Genomic DNA, 21,429 nt, shown 5'->3' with positions numbered 1-21,429 from the left:
TCTTTACGCAGAGGAGTTGAATATACACATGCAGAACAGACTGCATTAAATGGAAAAGAAAATGCACTTCAATTCCATTCCAAGGTGAATTAACTGAGTTAAAAAGAAGCAAACTTCCTTTAACTATACAGAGAGTGCATTTATATTTCAGAAAGAATTTTCTATTTTGCATTTTGTCCATCTATTTTTAAAAGTCTAGCAGTCTTTACTACCTTTCTAGGGAGAAGATTTCGTGACAGATCGCTGTCAGGATTTTTACCTAATGCTAATCCTTAACTCTCTTTTTCTTCCTTTGTAATATGAATCCACTGTTCAGAAATAAATTTAAAGACTTAAATGGCTTGGATTGTACTGAGTACCAGAAAAATAGTTATTTTGTGGTTTTCCTGTTTGACCGGGTTGCTACTCACCATCATGTGTTCTGAACTGACTGGCCCTATGTGTGGTATTCTCTTTCTACAAAGAATATTCATGAATTAGCTTCAGATGCCAAAGAGTACAACTCATCTTCAGGGAGCAATTTCTACATCTCTTTAACTTTTGTGCTGGCTATGTAGCAAATTACAAAGAGGAATGTGATACCTAGAATCTGCACACTGAAATGTAAAATGTTTAAAACAAAAAATAAAGGACGAAACCCCTGTATCAAAAAGATTCAACACAGCAACACTCAGATTCTCCTCCTCTCCATCCCCTTTAATCAATGGGGATGAGTTCTGGGTAAGAATCAGTGGTGAGAGACCTCCTGTTCCTGTCTGGAGTATAAAGAGTCCTGGTTTATTATTCTGCATTTGCATGTGGCAGCAAATGTGTAAATGCTTTAATAATACAAAAATCCCAACAGAGTGGAGGGGGAGGATATGAAAGAAAGAAATACAAGGATATTTACTTTCTTGAGAGTGAGATAGAAAGGAAAAGAGAGAAAGAAGATGACACGGTAAGGCACAAAGCAAGCTTTTTGGGGTATACCTGGAAAAAGCTAAAGAGAAATCATTAGGAAGTCCATAGTGCATCTCCAGTGATACAGTGTGGATCAATTCATTTAACAGTGCCCTGTACATTTACAGAAAAGTACTTTTGATACAATAAAGGCTCATAAACACACAGAAATTGGGTTAGACCTGTTTCAAATTCCTGCCAAACAATGGCTCAGAAAAATGAAGCTCTATTTTAATTAGCTCGACTCAAGAGTGATTTGATAACAGCAGATGCTGTCTGGATGCTTTCAGCTTGATGGGCTCCACATACATGAACTTAAGAGTGGCTTGGATGCAATTAGATATCTCTCTCTCCTTTAACATGTGTTAGGCTGAACCAACGGGTTGTGCCTATGTAACATCTTGAACCAGAGGATATCGACCCTCTTCCTCATCCTTCTCCATATGAGTGGAGCTAAAGTGAAAGTGGCTCATTTGGGGCTTACTCATGCAGTTTCACCAATTTGAGGACAGAAAGGAAAGGGCACCAATACACTGCCCAGCACAGAATATTAAGGTCTTGACATTATATCAGTTTCTACCACAAACCGTATTTCCTGGCAGGCAATTTTATAGGCTTGGTTAGTCCCAATCAAAAAAAACCTGCTGCTTCAACTGATGTCAATTTCTGTAAAAGAAGGGGGACTCAATCAGAATTCTATACATGCCTTTCAGTCTTATGTTCCCAAAGGATACTCCATACACACACTGTACCAACAGAGAAGTTCCCATTCAATCATGGTACAGTTCTCCCATCTACTGTCCACCATTTTCTTTTAGAGACAACTTCTTCCATTCCTGGAAATATTTGTGTATTAACATCTTTGCCTTTCCAAAGTGATCTACCTGCCTCACTCTACAGCCATAAAGTACAGGCGTTAGCTAAAGGACACTTGCAACAGAGGAGCTGCTTTAATGCATCAGGGACAAGGCTAATAGGAGGTCTTGATTTGTTAATTATCTGTCAGTTTGTCACAGCTGGGCTGCAAGGAGTGGGTGAGGGGGAATCTTTCCGCTTGGTTCTTTCTCTAAATGCTGAATTAGGCTGTCAAAACCTTCATCCCACCACAAGAGGCTGTGAAAAGCCAGAGTATCCTTTTCTTCCTCCTTTTCCCAGCAGGTTATGCTGCTTCAGATGTCCTAGCCTCCCACCATGCCTTCAGAAATGTATATGGCATATATAAAATGACCTTCACACCATCACACCATGCCCAGTTTAGGCAAGGGACATTAGCAGACCTGAGCATGATAAATCAGAGAGGAAATTCCTGTGTCAGGAGAGCACATAGGAAGCATTTATTCTGCAAGGAGTCCTAAAGTTGCTACCTGCTTGAATCAGCAATTTCAGAGCAAAGTTTTGGAAGTTAGAAAGCTTGGTCCTGTGAGAGCAGACAGACATACATGGAGTTCTAAAGAGGTAAGAGTAGTGGCAAGATTCCTTTTCTTCTTACAGTTCTGCCCCATGTAATCCTCTAAGAGGGGGAAAAGTTCAGGCTGTGAAATGGGATAAAGCATGGAAGACAAAGCCAGAAAAGCAGAAAGCAGGCTGTGATATAGCAGTAGAATTTGCTATAAATGCTTATGTCTCTTAAAGCCAGCTAAATGTGGCCGTTAAGCCAATGACAGCCTAGGGAGATCCCCACCCACTCCTCTGTTTCCCCTGCAGGCCATTGTCCAGAGCATCACTCAAGTCCTCTCCTCAACAGGCCCTGGATTATGTAAAATCCCCTGCAGGAGCTTCCCACATGCACCAGACACACCCCTTTCCTACCACCAGCGACGCTTCTCCCTTTCAGGTGTGGGAGGCTCAAAATGTATTCCATGTACACAGGGGTACTGCCTGCTTGAGATGGGAAAATTGAGAGCATTCAGCTCTAGCTTTGTTCAGGTGATCAGAAGCTATAAAGTCACCCAAACTGGGAAAAGTTACAATAAGCATTCCTTCAGCCCACTGCAACATGAATAAAAAAGGTGTCTGAAGTCAGCTGTTTATTTTACACTTAGGACAGCCATGGAGCACAGACAGAGACAGCACACAAATATTCTCTTATAGGTTGACAAAATTGGTGCTGTTATCTTTTGAGCTAGAATCCCTTTGAACTAGTATTTCATTTTCTAGTGTGATCCACCTACCAGTATAGGGCATATCAAGAAGAAGGGCAGAATAAGAGCTCCAGTTTCTTTGCCTTATTATTTAGAGTTGAGCACTAAAACATTTTTTGCACAGGCAGTTCTACCTTCCCCAGATGGGACCTGCTGAGAAATCCGCTGGAGACAACATAACTACTTTTCATCAGGTAAACTTGGCAACATTTGCAGAGCTTGTCCCTGGAAAATGAAATTTGCTAAAGCACCACTTCTCAAACTCTGGCTCCCTTTTGCACTCATCTGTGGTGGCTCATCCCACATTCCTCAGCTGAGATGGCAGCAAGTTCCTTCAGGAAAATGAGAGTTTGAAGAGCTAACTCTTCAAACTAGGAGGAACAGAACTAAGAGCAATTACACTCAGAAAGCTGTTTACAAGCTAGTGACTTTGAAGGCTTTTGCATCCCTGTGGGGGTTATAACCTAAGTTTGAGAAACACTGCTTTAAGGAACTTAACTATAAAGAGACATAAGCATTGGTGATGACAATGTGATGACATAGCATGCTCCCCACCCCACACCTACATAATAGTTTAGAAGCAATTTCCCAGCAGGTCCTGGTGGCCTCAGCCCCTTTGCCTTCAAAAGCTCTGCCCTACAGTGATACAGACTCATGGGTGTTGAGATGATACTTGAGATAAAGACCCAGTAATATCGGTAATACCACCAGTGCAGCAGTCAGCATTAATTATTCCAAACAAGTATAAGGCAAGGCCTGTGTCTCCTAAAACATCTCTCAATCTTCTCGTCTTTAATAAAATCACCCTCCCAGCCATAGGGTGTAACTGGAATTGTACATACACATGTGCATGCAAAAACATAATGCATAAGGAAAGATTCGGGTCCTCATTAAAAAATGAAATAAATAAGAATTCACCAAGGAATTCTGCCAGAGTCTGATTTCCAGATCTGGTTTTGCTGCATTCTTGCCCACAGCCTGCAGAGTTCTGGGTGCCTCCCTATCCTTCTCCAGCTGCACAGTCCTCTTCAAATTCAGACTTCTTGCACCTATAATTACTAGGTGCCCTGTGCCAGGCTCCTTTAATTAACCAGCCCAACTCTACTCCCTTTGGGATCAGACTAAGCTCTTTTTTATTAGTTCCATCATTAGTTCCATCAGTATCTAGGCCTAAGCAGGATACCTTATACCACTTTGTGAGTGGGGCTGTAGGGTGCAAATGACCTCCAAAGCACCTGCCTGCAGAAGAGGCAGAAGAAGTGAGGCTGTGAACCACAGAGAAATGGCATGCAGGGTTGATACACCACTCTGCAAAATTAACTACATCAGCAAAAATGACACAGCTCAAAGTCCTCAGGAGAATGCCTTGCATGAGGGGAGCCTTGGTGTGCCAGTTAGGTGCTGCTGCACTGCTGGAAGTGCTTCAATCCGAAGGGCAGAGAGGCAAAAACAGAATAAACCTCTTACCTGTCATTACACCACAGTCAACCTTGTGATTTTCAGGGCCAAGAAAGAGCCAAGCATTCCTGAACAGCACTATTTCACCAAGACTCACACTCTCCAACTGACACTGTCTTACCAACACCTAGCATGGAAACTCAACTGCAGGTTCATGCAGTGCCCTAGAAGAGGAAGATTCCCACTTCATTGTTTGTACTTAAGACTCCATCTTCCTGTTGCCAAGGATCAGATTCCAGATACTATCCAAAATTTCTTCTCTCCATCCTGCATAATGCTGCAGAACCTCTTGAAGGTAGCTTCTTTAGTATTTATTGGTATTTTACCTTTAGCCAAGACACTTTCATTCTCTGAAGCTGTCACCTAACTTCTAGACAAATTGTAGGACAAAAAAAAAAAAAGGCTAAATGCACCCTGGCCTTTCCTGGACCATGAGATACTCTGTATGTGTGTGTTCATGCATGTGTCAGAGAAAGAATGGGATGTGAAAAGCAAAAGAGCTGGCTAATGTCCTGGGATTTCATAGGACAGGCGGCCACTCTAGTTGCACAGCTTGACTTCCCCAGAGAGTTTTCTCAAGGAGAAACCAGCAATCGATCTTGGGACACAACTTCCAGGACTGTTCCTTATCTCAGAACAGCTTCTGCCACGAATTCCTGAATGCGCTTTAATGTTTAAATTATTAAATGCATTAATGTATTTACATTATTCAAGTCTTATGTGCATTTTTCTAAGATAATTTATGTATAAGAGTTTGAATGTCCATGACTGTTAATGTCTACAACCCTTCCTGTTCATTATTGATTCTGGAAGGGAAAAAAAAAAGCCAGTGTTTTAATGCCTTATTTTTAATGTATTAAGAGTCTGAATAAGTGCATTCTCTTTTTTCTTTTGTAATTTCATAATTTAAGTAGTGCATTTATTAAACTGACACAGTATGAATTGTGGTGAAGTCTGGCACAGGTCCATGCTGCCAACGCAGCCCAACAGACCATCATGCTACTCTGCAAATCAAGTACAAGCTTAGCTCCTCTTACGCCAGCTTTTTCTCCCTACCTGGAATCAGAAGGGACAGAGACTACAAAGAAGTATTTTTAAATACATTTTTATTGCTATTTACATGGCTTTTCTTTGTCATTTCCATTTTGAGACAGTTGGAGTTTTCTTATGCTATGAATGAACTGGTTTAATGCAAACCTGCGTTTCCAATGAGTTCTGACACACATACTACAGTTTAAAAATTTCTACAGTAGCTTTCAAGTCCAGTAGCTCCAAAGCTCTTCAAAAATCTAAACTAAATATTATTTTGTTCTTTCTACACCATAACTGCGCACATCATAAACCCCAAAATTTGCCCATAGCTTAATGTCCACATGCAAATTATAGACAGGAATCAGGTCACCTCCACTGCTGAACCACAGCCACTTCTAGAGCAGAATGCAGCTGCTGTTCAGCAGTAGCTGGCCATCCTGCATGCCAGCTGGGGACAAGAATGCTGTAACAGGCAACAGAAACTACAAAAAAATGCAGGTAGCTATCTCTGCTTGCTCCACCCACACATCAGTGGTGCTGTATGGACATGCACTTTATATATAAATTATCTGTAAATGCCCTAGATGTTTATAGCCAAAAATACTACTTTCAAAGTCCAGTTTTTAGTGCCAGACAAATCCACTGCCAGCTGAGTTTACACAGAGCAACAGTGACACCCGATGGCTTTCAGCTTAACCTTCGGACACATTCCCTGCCAGAAGAACCCAGGGGCTCTGTTTCCTCTGCTGGGATGGCAGCCCCAGCTCAAATCACCTATCAGAGCAATTCATCAAGAAGCTGAACTGCAGAGAGATAAAACTTGCTGTACGTAGGCACTGTATGTAATTATGAGTGTGTGCATAAGTTTCACAGTACATTCTGCATAATTACAGCCCTGCCTGGCACAGTTGCCAGTGCGAGCATGAACACACACGCACACACATAATGTATGCACAATATTGTGCATATGGACTTGGGAAAAGACAGAGAACAGGGAAAGTTGCTGGCTGTTGTTTTAAGAGCTGACTCTGCCATTTCTAAGGTTAAGTTTGTGTTTTTTTGCTACTCATTACCATTCTTTAACTGTTACAATTTATATCAGCATATAATGTTAAATAATTACAGGGAGCGGAGCTCACTCTAGCGAGGATATAAATGCGCTGTGGGATTCTACAGATTTAAACAAATAACACTCACAGCAGGGGGTGAGCAGATGAATTAGCATTAATATCCTGCCTGGGAGATCCCAGTGCAGTGTTATGGCTTAAATACAGATCTTTTCTGTAACAGTCAATATGACAGCTACTAGCAATACAGCCCAGCACATTCACTAGTCAATATAGCAGCTGCAACTAAGGAATGCCCTTGTAATAATCCATACAGCAGCCAGTTAAAATAAATAACTTCCCTTTAACAGTCTATATCGCAGCCAACTGCATTAAAACCTTCCCTTTTAAGGTCTATACAATAGTCAGCTAAATGGAAAAATTGGCATCCTTCTTGGCAGCTTCAGAGGGAAGTCAGGCATCAAATGAGCCAGAGACTGAATTCTTCTTTCATCCCTTGGGGAATGAGGGGGGTCCCTTCCATATCATGCTGGTGAGGAATCCTGCAATGCTGCTATCACAGCTTGCAGTTCAAGTTTTGGGAGAAGATGATGTGAGCCCCCAAAGCCATCACTTGCACTACCCTTCTGAAGCAGTTACTTCAGTTTTTAAAAAATAAAGACCAAAACCTCTTTCTTTCCTGATCAGCATAACAACTCAGGTAGACCACAGCTGTCCACAGCAGCAAGCACATACATCCAGAGTCTTCAGAGTAAAGGCAAGATGCTTTTTCTAGCACTTTTACCATTAGAGAGATGCCCTAGTTCAGTGTAAAAGCAGAACCCGAATTTGAACCCTCTGCTTTAAATCAGTAGCTGTTTTTTTATTGTCTAACAAGAAGCAACAGGCTGAGGTAGGCTATGAGTCTACCTCCCTTGGACTATACCACAGCACTTCATTTTGCAATAGCAATTGTGAAAGACCGTAATATAAATCATGATAGAAATGGTTACAAAGCCTCCAAATCTGAAAAATCAAACTGGAGGAAAATCCACAAGCACAACAAATTCTGTCACAGGGCCACTACAGCCAGTTTTTGTATTTAGGGTCAAATTCTATCCTCACATACAGATTTTATACTGGTACACCTCCAGTCTTCTGTGATGAAGTGGCTGTAGATTCACATTGTGAATTAACTGACTTGCAAAACAAACCTGTAGAACCTGGACAAATTAAAGGAATGCTTCTTGAGGCAAATTAGAAAGTAAAACAAAAAAAAAACCCTCATAAAGCACTTAATACTGAGCTTATAGTTTACAAACTGTTGTACAAGAATAATAAGTCTCTACATAATGAAATGTGTGGATATTCTCGTACTTTCCACACTGCTAAGTGATTTTATGGAGAAGGAATTCTGCCACTAAAACAGTACATTTGCTATCTTCTTGAGAAAGATGACAACTTCCTTAGAAGTTGGAATGGTAAACCAGGAATGTCATTTATTTTTAAAAACTCCACAAATGAAAAATATCTGCCTGCTTCCTTTTAAAGAAACTTGTCCCTTTGGGTATATATTAAAAAAACATAAACATAAACCAGGGACCTACAATCCCACCAGATGTTTAGCACATGGAGCCTTTTCAAATAATTGATCAAGAAAATAAATATTTTTTTCAGGTAGCAGGAAAAAATTATCTCTGAAATCCTTCATATTGTCAATGCTTTAATTTGTTTTATCTCAGTTTTTAAGAGAAGACTGCAGCTACAAACACATTCCAGCTTACAGCCTCCCAAATTAAAAATAAATACACACCACCCCTACTCCAGAAGCCATAGTTTGAAGCTTTGACCATATTTTGCAAAATGACAGTTATTAAAAACAACAAACATGCATCACAGTGAGTCATCTGGTTTCCAACTTCTGAGTCAAAAGGGGCTGATTCCACACAAACTGAAACCTGGCTCTCTGACTACTTGCATGCTTAATGATTTGTATCTCTGCACCACAGCTTCAGAACAGGATGTGGAAAAAAAGAATGAAAAGGAGATGGGAGAAAGGGGAGGGGAGGGGAAGAGAAAAGCACTTCTTTACTGGTCCCAGTGTCACTGCAAATAAAGACTATGTCAAGATTTAAACCATAATAATGGAAAGGCTATAAAGGTCTCTGCTATAATGTTTCCTCTGATATTCCCTTTCATAAATGCTCTCTTTATGTTGCATGCTTTGCAATAATACATGTAATGTTTGTGAACTAGCCCCGCTGGGGAAACTGCATCATATGAGGCTTCACAGAACACAACATTAGAAGCTAGATAATTCATTTACTAGTTCCTCAACTTCTGTTAGCTGCACCTATCTTCTTCAAGAGAAAGCAACAAACATGAGGAGACAAGTAATCTAAAGCAACCTCCAAATATGTTTGGCTGGAAACCGATCTGTTTGTACCAACACATGGGCATGCAGTACAGAGTTACTTCTTCCTGCAATGCAACACCTTTCTGGGTAAGACTAAAAAGCCTCTTCCCAGATCCTACATGTAGGAGCAAGAACCCCAAACTCATTCACAGCTATGCCAATTGGATCGATTGCATCCTGAGCTTCCTCTTGGCAGAGACAGTGAGAACATCAGTGCCAAGACTATCTGCACAACAGATCCCTGCCAGCACCAGAGTTGTGTCTCCTGATGGCAAGGCATAAACATGCACAGGGCACCTGGCTGTGACACCTCTTTCATTTTGCATGTGCATAGCAAGACCTGTTCCCTTCAGGTTACACACTAAGCTGCATGGAGCTCAGCTCTGCCCTCCCAGAAGGAATGACCACCAGCAGCCTGAGGCACCTGCATGCCCAGCAAGAGGAGAGGGAACTGAGGGTCAGACTGGAATCCCATGGGGCTCTAGTACTGGATTGCCCAAGTGACCTGGGAGCACTGCTTGAAGCATACTGAGTGCTTGGTAGCTGACTATGACAGTGAGAACTAAACCTGTCTTTACTGGATTGTGGAAACCTGCTGTTGAGAAAGGGTTGTCAAAAACATAATGTTGGGGGGAGCAAGCTCATCTCAGTCTCAACTGTAATTCTCAATCACTGCACAGAAAGTATTTATATCCTGTTGGCAGCATATGTAACCAATGTGACTCTTTGTGTCAGAGCTGTCAATTATGGCCTTGACTTATGAGGAAAGATTAAATGAGCTAAATATGTAGAGCTTGGCTTAGAGACCAGGATGGGGGTGGGGGAAAGAAGAAATGATGTGATAACTGTCTGCAAACATCTGAAGGGTACAGATACTTAAGGAGGAAAGGAATCACTTAGGGTGGCACACAAAAAAATCAGGAGGAGCAAGCTGAAAGGAAGACACAAGAAATTCTCACTATACAGCAGAGAAACTCCATTCCAGCAAGATACTGTAGGATTGTATCCCAAGGAACACCATCATTCAGGCCATTTAGACACTTGGCAAAACACTAGAAAGTTGACCTGAAGCTCTGACCAAAAGTTGTAACAAATAATTTAAAAAGTGGGGCATACTGGGAGTGTGGCTGATGATAGATAGGTCTTGCATCTTTCCAGCTGAAAAATTGTTTTACTAAAATCCTAGGCGTATCTTCCTTGTCACTCTTCCAGAAAGACAATTGTCAAAGCAGCAGTGGTGTGTTATGGGATGACAACTTGGAAGACAACATGGTCTGCACAATTATAACAAGAAGAGCTTTGAAAAAATACAGACAAAGCCAAACCAAAGAACGTGCCCCAAACTATTAGGATGTTTGGAAGGATGTTTGCAATGTAAATGAGAAATACAAGACATATGAAAAGCAGGGAAAGTCTCTTGTCCACTAAGTTGGTTAAGAACTGCAAATCCAAGAATTACCCCAACTTGCAACTTCCTAGTTTGGCAAACCATGGTTCAGAAGGTGCTGGCATCAGAAGTATTTGAAGAAAGTATTCCTGTTGGGGAAAGATCTTTCAAGTTCATGAATAAGCCATTCTGCCTTTTGTGCTCCATCTTATGTTTTAGAATGATAGAGATTCAACATATCCTTTGCTCTGAAGCACAACAAAAATGGCATAGATATTGCAATCTTTTTCTTAAGGCATGATCTCCCAGGTAAAAGTAGAAGGAAGCCAAGTGAAGAAAGTTATCACATGTAGGCAGTTACAGTGTTGTAATAATCACTGTCTGTCACTAGACTCTTTGATTACAGCAGCAATGACATATACAGTGTCAGGGTATGGGCAAAAACAGTCCAACTAGTATCAGAGGTAGGAGAGGAATTAAGATTGTCTGGCAACACCTTCCACATCAGGAATTTAGTAATGTGAAGTCAAGAGGCACTCCAAAGAACAAGTAGAATGTTATTTCAAGAAGCTAGAAAGGCTCTACTCCTGCGAAGTTCTTAAGCTGGTCCCTCCTCTCTGTAAGCAGAAAGAACAATGGGCCATTGCTGCCCTCTACAAGTTGATCTGCACATAGCATATTTTCCACACACATGTAGCTGCAATGATACTATTATCTCACCTTGATCCCACAACCCATCATTACCGAAGTGCAGACTTTGCCATCACCTGTTTCAAATTACTAGGTACCCTCTGCAGCAGCTGGGCTGCACGAAACAAAGTGCTCCTGATTGTTCTGAGCAGGCAGAGCTGGGCTGCCAGCCCACACACAGCAGCCAGCTGACAGCAAAGCAGGCCATGAGCTGTAAAATACTGCTTGTAGGGGCAGCATGTTTGGACCTTCAAAACATCACATGAACATAAACAAAAATATTAAATTCATTTCTCTCAAGGGGGAAATATCATAATGTCTAAAATTTCCAAAGTGCATGCCAGTGTTTTTTTCCAGTGTCACAAAGCACTTTAGCTTCCATTTTACCCTTTGGTGAGAGATCTGGGATCTTGGGAAGTCAAATCATGCCTAATGTTAAAAGAGATTCTGTTCCAGCTCCTAGTACTTTAATTTCCTTGCAGGTTTTGTAAAGAGCAACTTAAAGTATTACAATTATTTTAAAACCATCTTAAAAGTCTTCTGACCACTAGTGTGGGTTTGTCTGAAAAGCAAACAGGAATTGTTTCAGAGCTCTACAGACCAGATTATAAGATGCTAACTCACCACAGTGTCAGTACCAGAAAATGACTGCACCTCTCCTAGTTGTTATGCTGCCTCACCCATGAGCTCTAAAGTGTTGTTTAACCTGTAAGCTCCTAGGGACAGGCAAAGCCATCATTACCTTCTGAACAGTCTGACAGGGTCTTAACCTGCTTTGGTCTGTAACTACTGCAAGTTTCTAGCTTTCATACATTAGCATAACGCTACACCAGAAGTTAGATCTCAAACTGCTACAGCCCATCCTCTTTTAAAATTGGGTTTTAAAGGAATTCCAAGAGAACTTTCCCAATGACCCCAGGTGGGCAATTTAACTTGACATGACAGTGTTCCTTTCACTGTGCTCAGTAAACAAATTTGCATGTATGCTTTGCACATACTAAAATATTTGTCTGAATCAACCCAGTAAAAGGAACTGGCAGATTGAGTTAATTTTGCATGAACAGCAGAAGAGACAAAATCAGCCAAACCCCCAATAATCTCAAACTCATCAGAAGGTCAAACATAAGACAGGATTCTCTCTGCAGCACACCAAAGGATACCGTGTAAGGCAGTCACACACCTCTGACTCTCTGTTGTTTGCCCAATAAAACTGACATCTGCACAGCAATTGTCCTCCACAGCCTGGTGGGCACTGGGAATCCACAGCAATACATTCAGGACCTCCCCACACGAGCTGAAGCATTATCACACCACTAGGGTTACTGCCTGGACTGGAGGTCACAAAGCTGATAGTCTCTTTCCCTCCTGCTGACAGTGGTAAATTATCCTGACTAATGTTTCGCTGGGGGCTATAAGTTAGTTGCCTACTGACTCTGGCTGTCTGGAAATCCCCTCTGGATAGATTTACTTTTAAAGAATCATTCAATGTAGGCCAACACTCCAAACAAACCCTTTGTGGCAGACAGAAAATTTGTACAGTAAACAAGTATAAATGCTTTCTTAAGCAATAAGGAGTGGGAAAACGGAAAGAAAAAGCATGATGGGGGTGTCCCTCCCATACACTCCAGTCCCTCAAATCATTTCTGGTAACAAAAGTTCTTCTGAAAAAAAATCGTATTTTTCTACATATTTTTCTACAAATCTAGACTAGGACCTTAAAACTGTAAAGAAATGAAAGGGCAGTACATGATATCCCTTGAGTAAGAATCCATTCCAGAAAACAAAGTATGAGTTTTTCAGTGAAAATACTGGTTTTGTCTTAAACAACAATTTTAGGCAAAAAAAAGAATCTCACTGTTGTCCCATGTATTCTGTAGGGTTTGATGGGGCAGAAAAAGCAACCATTCTCAATCCATGAGAACCTCTTTGTAATATTAAATGAAATTCTTTGTAACCACAGTCTCCTTAAGAAGTTCAAGAGAATAGATGAGGTTTAAGAGGCAACAAAACAGAGAGGATCTAATAATTCTGTTGTCTGTGTAAGGGGTTAGGCATTATCAGGACCCTTAAAAATTTGTAAATCCGTTTAACAAAGGGTGAGGAAGAGTCATGAGGGCTCCAGCACATCCCAAAAATCTAATTTCTATAGAGGCAGCAGTAATTCTTTTCACCTTGTACATTTCAACAGCCTGTAGAAATGTGAATAAAATGTCCATATTTCAGTGTTAACTGCTGTCACTGCAACAAGAAATATAAAGAAACAGCACATGCTCAGAATGAAAGAAGTTAAATAATCCTGCAGTAGAAAATACTTTGCTCATCATACCATGATGCAGGAATTTTGTAACTTAGTGAGAAACCAAGAGTGTTTGACATTTACAAGCAGTGCCTATATATTTACAACTAGTACTTCTTTCACCAAGCACCAGAAAGGGAATGTTTTGTGGCAGAAAAAACCAAACAAACAAACCCCAAACAATAAACAAGCAGCATGTGGAAAAAGCCTCACTTATAAACCTGTTTCTTTAGGTTCTTCCTACAACCCAGCCTCATGCCGAAGCTCTCATATGTGTAACTTTCATAGCTGCCATTTAGACTGCAGCAGACTTGGCAGATAGAAAAGGCCAAGAGCAAACATATTCAAATTCAAATATTTCAAAAGCATCACAGAATGGTTAAAAAGTTACAAGACACTGATAGGAGAGACAAAACAAGGTAAAAAGAAAAGCTTTTCACTTCCTTTCATAATTGCACTAAAGAGAGAAATTAGACCAAAGATCAAAGATTCAAGAAGAGAAAGTGAATTTTCTAATGCTTTAACCTCACAGAAAGGTTCTGTCCTGTGCAGTTATAGCTTTCACACATCCCAGGACTTTGCTTTGAGCAGCTGCAGAAAGACAAATCTATTCCAATTCCACAAGTGTTCAGAGGACTATCAGAGGTGGCTGCACATACAAGCAGAAAGGCATGCAGCAGTGTTCACTGGTAAGCTGGACTCAAGGAGAAGCTGATCTCACACTGACGATGACAAACGTGGCTGTAAACAGCAGCAGAGCGAGATGCTGACACTCTGCTAACACAAGGTTACGCTTTCCACTATGGAGCTACACGGCAGATTTTAATGGGCCAAGACCGACAGCTAGGGAAATGAGTGTCCGCTCTCTGCTGCACAAATTACAGCACTCCCCATCCCCCCAACTCATTCTCCACTGTCAGAACTGTAACACAGTGACCTCTTAGTAGGGAGTAATTTTCAGTTGGGACAGTTTATTGTAAGGACACTGGATAACTCAAGGGAGTAATGGCAAGGAGGTGAAGTCCCTTAACTCCAGTGTGGTAGTTCAAAACATCAGAAGTGGGTTGAATAAAGAGCAATTAAAAGTGTGACATGAGTTTGTAGAGCTCCACTTTGAAGGCTGCAGTAAGGTAATAAACCCCAGCAAAGTATGCTCTGAAACCCCAAAATGCAGCACACAATCTGATGTGTCAGACTGCATCTGCCACATGATCCTGCAAGTTCTCTTGCAAACAAGTAGAAACCATTGCTTCTCCTGGTCCTGAAGAAAGTAGCAGGCTGGGAGGTACAGAGTACACAGAAGGCAGTGCTACTGACCACAGAGCAGAAAGTATTTAGCACCTTGCAGGATACAGTGCCCATTACAATCATGCATAGAATACAAAGCTATAATGACATCTGCTCATGCAAGGCAAAACGCTTTAATTCTATTGCTTTCTCATACTTGTGCATAAAACCACTGACATGTTCCAAACAGATCTCAGTCCTATGAAGTCATCAACTAAGTGAAAAAAGGTGATGGGGTACAGAGCAGAATTTGGTCATGAGAGCCTTTTCTCCCTCCTTTGGATTCTGTAAGTCTTCTTCAACTGCTTCATACCAGATCTGAAGCCTGAGCACATGGCTCCCCACTACAGGGCCATTTGCTGGATTCCTGCCATGGTTTGTTCCGGTGTTTCCATAAACATGTTCAAGCCATGGCACCATGTGCCTACAAGTCTGCTTCACGGGCCAGGATCTGCTGCGTGCGTTAGAAGGCAGCCTGCACGATCCTGGCTACAGAGAAGCCACAGCGCTGTGGTGGAAGTCAGGTCATCTGGCTGACAGAACTGCTCATTTAATAAGGTTTCTACAGATAGTCAGCTGGAAGCAATAATGACTCCTAAGCAAACGTGACAAAGACTTCAAGAGTTTAATATTAGAACAACAATTAATGAAAAAATAAGGAGAAAAGCTCCACCTTTCAAAGGGTTCTAATTAGCTCACATGCAAGACTCACCACTGTGGAAGTTTGAGCTTGAGTTCTTCAAATATATAAATATTTTTATGTGGTAGGAATATACACCCATACGGAAAGATACACAACTGCTGTGTGCTTCTTCTGAGCAGTTCCTCAGTGGCACACACACTGAGAAATTAATTACATCAAAGGTAATGTTAGAATCTGCCTTGAGAAAGAGAATGAACTGTTGACGAGCAGAGGCTGTGGTGACTTGCTGCCTGCTACAACCTTCCTAAGATAGGAGTACCGGGAAGCAACCCCCAAAAACCCAAACCACCAAACCCATCACAAAGCACATGATGTCAATAACAACTTCAGGTCATCTCACATACAGATGTCTGTGCAGTTAAGGGATGGCACAGTATTAATAGACTAGAAAGATTTTCACTGCAGAGCTTAACAGAATTCAGGGACAGCCATTTCATTAAGTGCATTTTATTGACCCTTCCCAGTTCAAAGTCTTTACCTGAACCTCTGTCCTTTAAAAATCAGCTCCTGATTATTGCTGATAAGAGTTACAAGGTAAAAATATTTTGATGTGACCAGTGCCCCACTATTAAGGACAGTACTTCAATCTTCTCACTGCAAGCAACTTGTGTTCACTATGATCACTAAATGAAAGCCAGAGAAGAAACTCAGAGATTTATATGTTTAGGACAACACCATGAGCTAAGAATTTTGGCAAGGTTTTGACTGAGTTACAGAAGGCTGAAGAGGAAGGAAAGAAAGAAAAAGAAGGCTGTAAAAAAAAATACTGCAGCTCCAAAGAGTGGTGGCTCACTTCCCAGTCTTTTCTTTTCCATAAAAAAAGAAACAAACCAGGGTTCCCTTAGTTATCCTCATGCACAAAATATCCCAGAGCTCTTTCCAAAATGATTCTAGAGTGAATTGGATCACACCCACTGCTAGCTGCCAGACACATCTAAGCTCACCCTGAGTGCATCTGAATATAAAGACATCTTGAATGAGGTCTTTGAGAGGCAGCAGAGCATTTTTTATTAGACAATAGCACTAGGAATATCAGTTTAAATTATGGTGCACAGGTCATTCTTCTCTTTACTAAATAAGCAGTGATCAAGACCATACATTGCACACACATAAGACAGGCGGTCCATGCTCAAGGAGAGCTCAGTGGTCGAGCTGACCCATGTCTAACCCCAGAAAGACAGAGGATAAGGTTACAGGTCAGAATTCTGAGGTCAACAGCAAGGCAACATAAGGCAGCTAACACCTCCTTCACAAAGAACCAGCTCCTTGGAAAAGCAAAACAAGAGATGCAAAATGATGCAGCAAAGACAACAACTCACACAGACTACATTATCAGCAAGAAATTGTACGTTGCTTCTTAAAGAACTTACCAGTGGCTCTCGAGACGCTGCATTTTCAGGTGCAGGGCTGGAGCCAGCCTGTAAAGAAGAAAGAAGAGTGAGGTTACACTGCCACCTCATGGACACAGGCAGAAATATTTGCCCGTTAAGGCCACTACTATGAGCAGCATTCAGGCAGGCAAGTACTCGTTCCTAGCACTAGGTCTGTGACGGCCTGAAGACAAAAAGGTCAGAATCATACAGAAAAAAATTGTTCCAGCAGTCCCCATTTCAAACAGTAGAACTAATTAATTCACAGAATCTGCAGAGCTTGCTTTAAGGAGCCAGTAGTCAACAGCCAGCGAGACTACTGAGATGACATGAAAGAAACGTTCACCCTAAATTCTGAAATACATGGCACAGTGAACAAACACAGCATGAAACTGGGACTCCCTCTGCTAAACTCTCAGTTGCAACGCTTGTCACACTGCATGGTGCAACAGGGCATTTTCATCATACATGAAGTGAGGATAGCAACTTGCCTGTCTCAAAGGTTTCTGATAAGCACTTGACACCCCCAAAGAACTCTGCAATACTAAAAGAAAGCAAAGCTGCAGAAGCCCCAAGTGCTGGTATTGAAGTGGATGCAAAAGTACCTTTCTCCTCTCCAGAAGGACTAAACCTGACACTGAGCTTCTCCCATTTTCATGATCCACTAACACACCCTTTTTTCCCCACACTATTCTTCTAAATATTTCCAAACCACTATGACTTAACTAACCTCACAAGATGTTAGCAATGCCAATGTCATCCTCACTTCCCACACATCATTAAGAGATATAATTTTAGGGCACATGCTGAACAACCTTATCTTGCACACAGGGCAAGAGTGGTACATAGGAGGAAACTGAAATTATTTGACTGAAGAAAGACAGAAAGCCAAAAATTGGACTAGACTTAAAATTCAGGACCTTTCACCCTCCAGGCTCACCTGCAGTTTTGCTTGTATTCACCTACCCATCAAGAACAAACGTAACATTTTAGCATAATCTCATGTTTTCATCCCTGGACTTTTCTTGACATGCAAAGAAAAAAAAAAGGCAGTTTCATCTCAGTTATAATTAGCATATTTCAGCTCTCCTGAGGGAGACATACCTAAGTTTTGCCATAAAACAGACCTATCTTGGTCAACCATCTAGTGGGTTTTTAATCTTAGGAGAGGTGGCACACATTTGATATATCAATAATAAAAAAATTGAAGGTTTATCAGTAATGAAGACTCAGAAGAAAGGGATCCTATTCATTGAACATACAAAAACACGAAGCTTTCAAGTGACAGCACAAAGGTCCTTAAAGTGACTTTTTGTCCTCCAACTGTATTCAGCACTTTTACACAATTTACCACACCTCCAAAGTATCTGAAGACTTTTATTTTCCTCAGCTATAAACAAGGAAAAAAAAATCTCAATAAATGCAAGCATTTACCACAAGAGGGCACCAAAAACTCAAATATACTGCAGCTCAGCTGCTTCCAGACATGAGCATCACCAGAGCCCAGCCGGATCTCAGCTAGGCAGCGATTCTCTAGAGATGCTCTTCATGGGCAGTCATCATAATTTTTGCTACTCCACCCTCTATCTGCAAAAATTTCAGCCACTAAGACTTACTTTACATAACCACTGCAAGTATCAGCTTCAACACCACACCGGAAGTCCACCACCAGGTCTCTCTGTGGTGGAGACAATGCTACGTGGTACCAAGAGAAGGGCACTTTTCTCGTTATCATTGGCTTCCCATTTCTATGTGCACAGTATATCTGCTTCCAAATTTATTATAGCTGGATGAAAGAAAAGTAATGAACAGTCTCAAGATCCATTCTCTTCTCCAAAAATAGGCAAGCATATGAAAATCAACACCAGATTATGGTTTGCATGATTTGTGGATAAGTTAACTGCACCTGTTTAGGTTGTGGATAAACTTATTTGCTGTGTATCCTCTGCTTTGTTTCTTCAGTGAAGCCCCAGGACTAACACAGGTATCCTGTCATGGTTAGTACACGAAATACTGGGCACGTGCCTCAAACTACAACTGATGAAAGCACATGGCTGACACAAAACCTAAGCCTATTGTGTTTGGTAACTTGACCTTTCACAATCTAGATTTGTGCTGGTTAGTCAAGAGTATGAATTTTCTGTAAGTTATTTTTATCTCAGTTTAGTCCAGTGCAGTTCCCTACAAACTCAGCCTCCTCAGTCCAGAATAAAGAGGTTCACTGTGACTTAGTCAAATCTGGATGGATTTGAATGATTGCATAAAAGTGTGTTGGTGGTGGACTTTGCTCTGTTTTCTTCCGTGTTGCTGAAACAGACAGACCTTTCATCTGCTGGCTGCAGGAGGGCCCTCTGCAGCCACCTAAAGGTTTTTACAAAATCCCATTGGTATTACTTACTCAGGAGTCTAAGCTACTGGAGAGATAAGAGAGCTGCCAGGCAGTCACTCAATTCGTGGTAGGTAGAGTTTGCAATGAAGTACAGGTTACCTTGGCTCACATGCAAGCCAGTGCAACTGACTGGAAGCCTACACTGTATACAATCACAGTAATTCCATGTTTCCCTCTGGCTCCTCCATTCATTTCAAGTCCCAGTTTAGAAGTATCTCAGGCTTTTAGTATGTTTCTTAAGTATGCACTCAAGCCAGCAAACTTACATTTCCCTTTTACTCTCCCCATTCAGTTTTTGTACCACATATATCACTGCTTTGCCCTTTGATGCTATTGGTTCAAGGACCTTCCTCCCTTGCACTAAGACTTGCAGTTGCAGAAAGGTTTTGTTTAACTAGTACTCCATTTCAAAACCCAGCTGACATATAAACTGCTTCCCTTCTCTCTGGCTGTGATTTTGCTTGATTGTTTTTTTTTCCTGTTCAAGTGTTTTATTGAGTCTCACATGCAGATCTTGAGATGAAAACATGCCTAGTGCAAGGGCCGGGCCTGAACACCTCTTCCCCTCAACACTACATCTGGCTGCTTGATGCAGCTGGCCCGCGCCAGCTCATGCCACCACACAAGGCAGGACGCCACGCTACAAAACCCACTCCCTGGGGACGCGAAGCATTGGTGCCACGGGACAGAGGGGGTGAAAGACTGCGTAGACGCACCGAGCCGCTGAGCAGAGCGTCCTGGCCCTTCCCACCGCGGCCGTGACGAGGCACCGTAGCTCCATCCGGGCAGCAGCCCCTCGCCGCTACTCCCGCACCAGACTGCCCAGGGGCAGACAGGGACCGGGGGGAGCGCAACGCGCACATCTGGGAGCCGCTGTCGCCGGCCTCCGCCGTCCCTCTGGGAGCCAGCGCTGTCGTCGGGGTCCCGACAGCGACAGGCCCTGCCGTGAGGCGACCCCTCGCGAGTGACCGTTACGACAGGTGCGGAGGCAGCGCGCGGGCGGCGGTTGGCGGCACGAGGGTGGAGGTTGGCGGCACGAGGCCGCACACCCGAGGCTGGGGGCGCAGCGGAGGGGAGGGGGCCGGCGCGCGCTTCCCCCAGCCGGCCGCGGCGGGAGGAGGCGGAGGCGAAGCGGGGGGAAGGGGGACACACACACGGGTACCCAGGGCGTGGGGTGTGGAGTTGCGGAGCTCTCTCCTCGCCCACTATCCCCCGGAGGTGGCACCGGAGCCCTCGCCCCACCCCGCCTAACCCGTCCCCTACCACCCCTTGCCCGAGCTGAGCGGGCAGAGCGTCGACCCCGTCTACCTGGCTGGGCTGCTCCGCTTGCTCCGAGGAGGCCATCTTCCCAGGCCCGGCTAATCCATCCCCGCCCAACCGATGGAACGCCCTCACTATCGTTCCCGCGCCCCGCGCGGCCCCCTACTGGCTCTCGCTGCAGGCAAAACGAATCGAACGCCGGGGCACCGAAGCGGCCCGCGGGGCGATCCACTCATGCTATGAGCTTACGGCCTCCTGTCGGGATGGGCCGGGAGCTAGCGGTTAGGCTGGCTTGGGGCAGAGCTGCGGACCCTGCGAGGCTCTGTGGGCTGCAGGAGCAACCAGGCCTGGCTAGCTTGGCAGAGAAGTTTTCCCTACATGGAAAAGCCAGTTGAGCCGTTGATAAAACCCATACTGGTCTGTCGGGTGCGGCCGGGCCATCGTGCGCTGCCACTTATGGGTGTAACTATGGATATCCGTCACTGCTGCTTTACTGTTACGGCTCTCAGAAGGCTGCTAAGAGGCACAAATAATAAGGACAGGTTTTTGCAGGAGATCCCACGAGGAACGCCCTTCGCTTTGGCAGCCCCAGGGCTTTCCACCCTGATGGGAGCTGCTCCAATGCGTGCCAGGGCAGACTTACCACCTGCCTGGTTTTTGAGTTTACAGGATGATTTCACAACCGGCGCACTTGTCCGTAGAGGAACGTAGTCACACTCGTTATGTTTCAAGTAATTAAATTGCCGCCAAGGCTAAAACAGACGTTTTCATAGACTTGTTTTACATAGAGTATTTCTTGAACATCCAGGTTCTGTCGTTCAGCTTAGCTTTGCGATAAAGCATTCTCAGCAAGCTAACCCGACAAGAAATGGCGGCAGGGCTGTGCACGCACCGGCCCCGCGGGGGGCAAGTTGAAACTGTTACCGACGTGCACCGTATCGTCGGCGATTCTCATATCCCACCCTTACGCCACGGGAGCTGGATTCATGCCTGGCCGCCCCAGGGCAGGACTCGC

The 21,429-nt window shown here is 43.1% G+C and overlaps 1 protein-coding gene across 1 annotated transcript in view; it reads right to left on the bottom strand.

Annotated features, from left to right (window-relative positions):
• PEX14 (peroxisomal biogenesis factor 14) overlaps positions 1-21,369 on the bottom strand; it is a 72,276-nt gene extending 50,907 nt beyond the window's left edge. Inside the window, exons 1-4 of the mRNA XM_054394842.1 lie at positions 21,307-21,369; positions 20,793-20,930; positions 20,463-20,576; positions 16,766-16,813 (exon numbers count right to left, since the gene is read on the bottom strand). Coding sequence (XP_054250817.1) covers positions 16,766-16,813; positions 20,463-20,576; positions 20,793-20,930; positions 21,307-21,369 — 363 coding nt within the window. The remainder of the gene's footprint in view (positions 1-16,765; positions 16,814-20,462; positions 20,577-20,792; positions 20,931-21,306) is intronic.
• Positions 21,370-21,429: the final 60 nt, after the last annotated feature.

This window comes from Indicator indicator, chromosome 32, assembly GCF_027791375.1.
Source record: "Indicator indicator isolate 239-I01 chromosome 32, UM_Iind_1.1, whole genome shotgun sequence".
NCBI classification, from domain to species: domain Eukaryota; kingdom Metazoa; phylum Chordata; class Aves; order Piciformes; family Indicatoridae; genus Indicator; species Indicator indicator.
The sequence above is the reverse complement of the archived record's forward strand: the minus strand, read 5'-3'. Positions and strand labels throughout refer to the sequence as shown.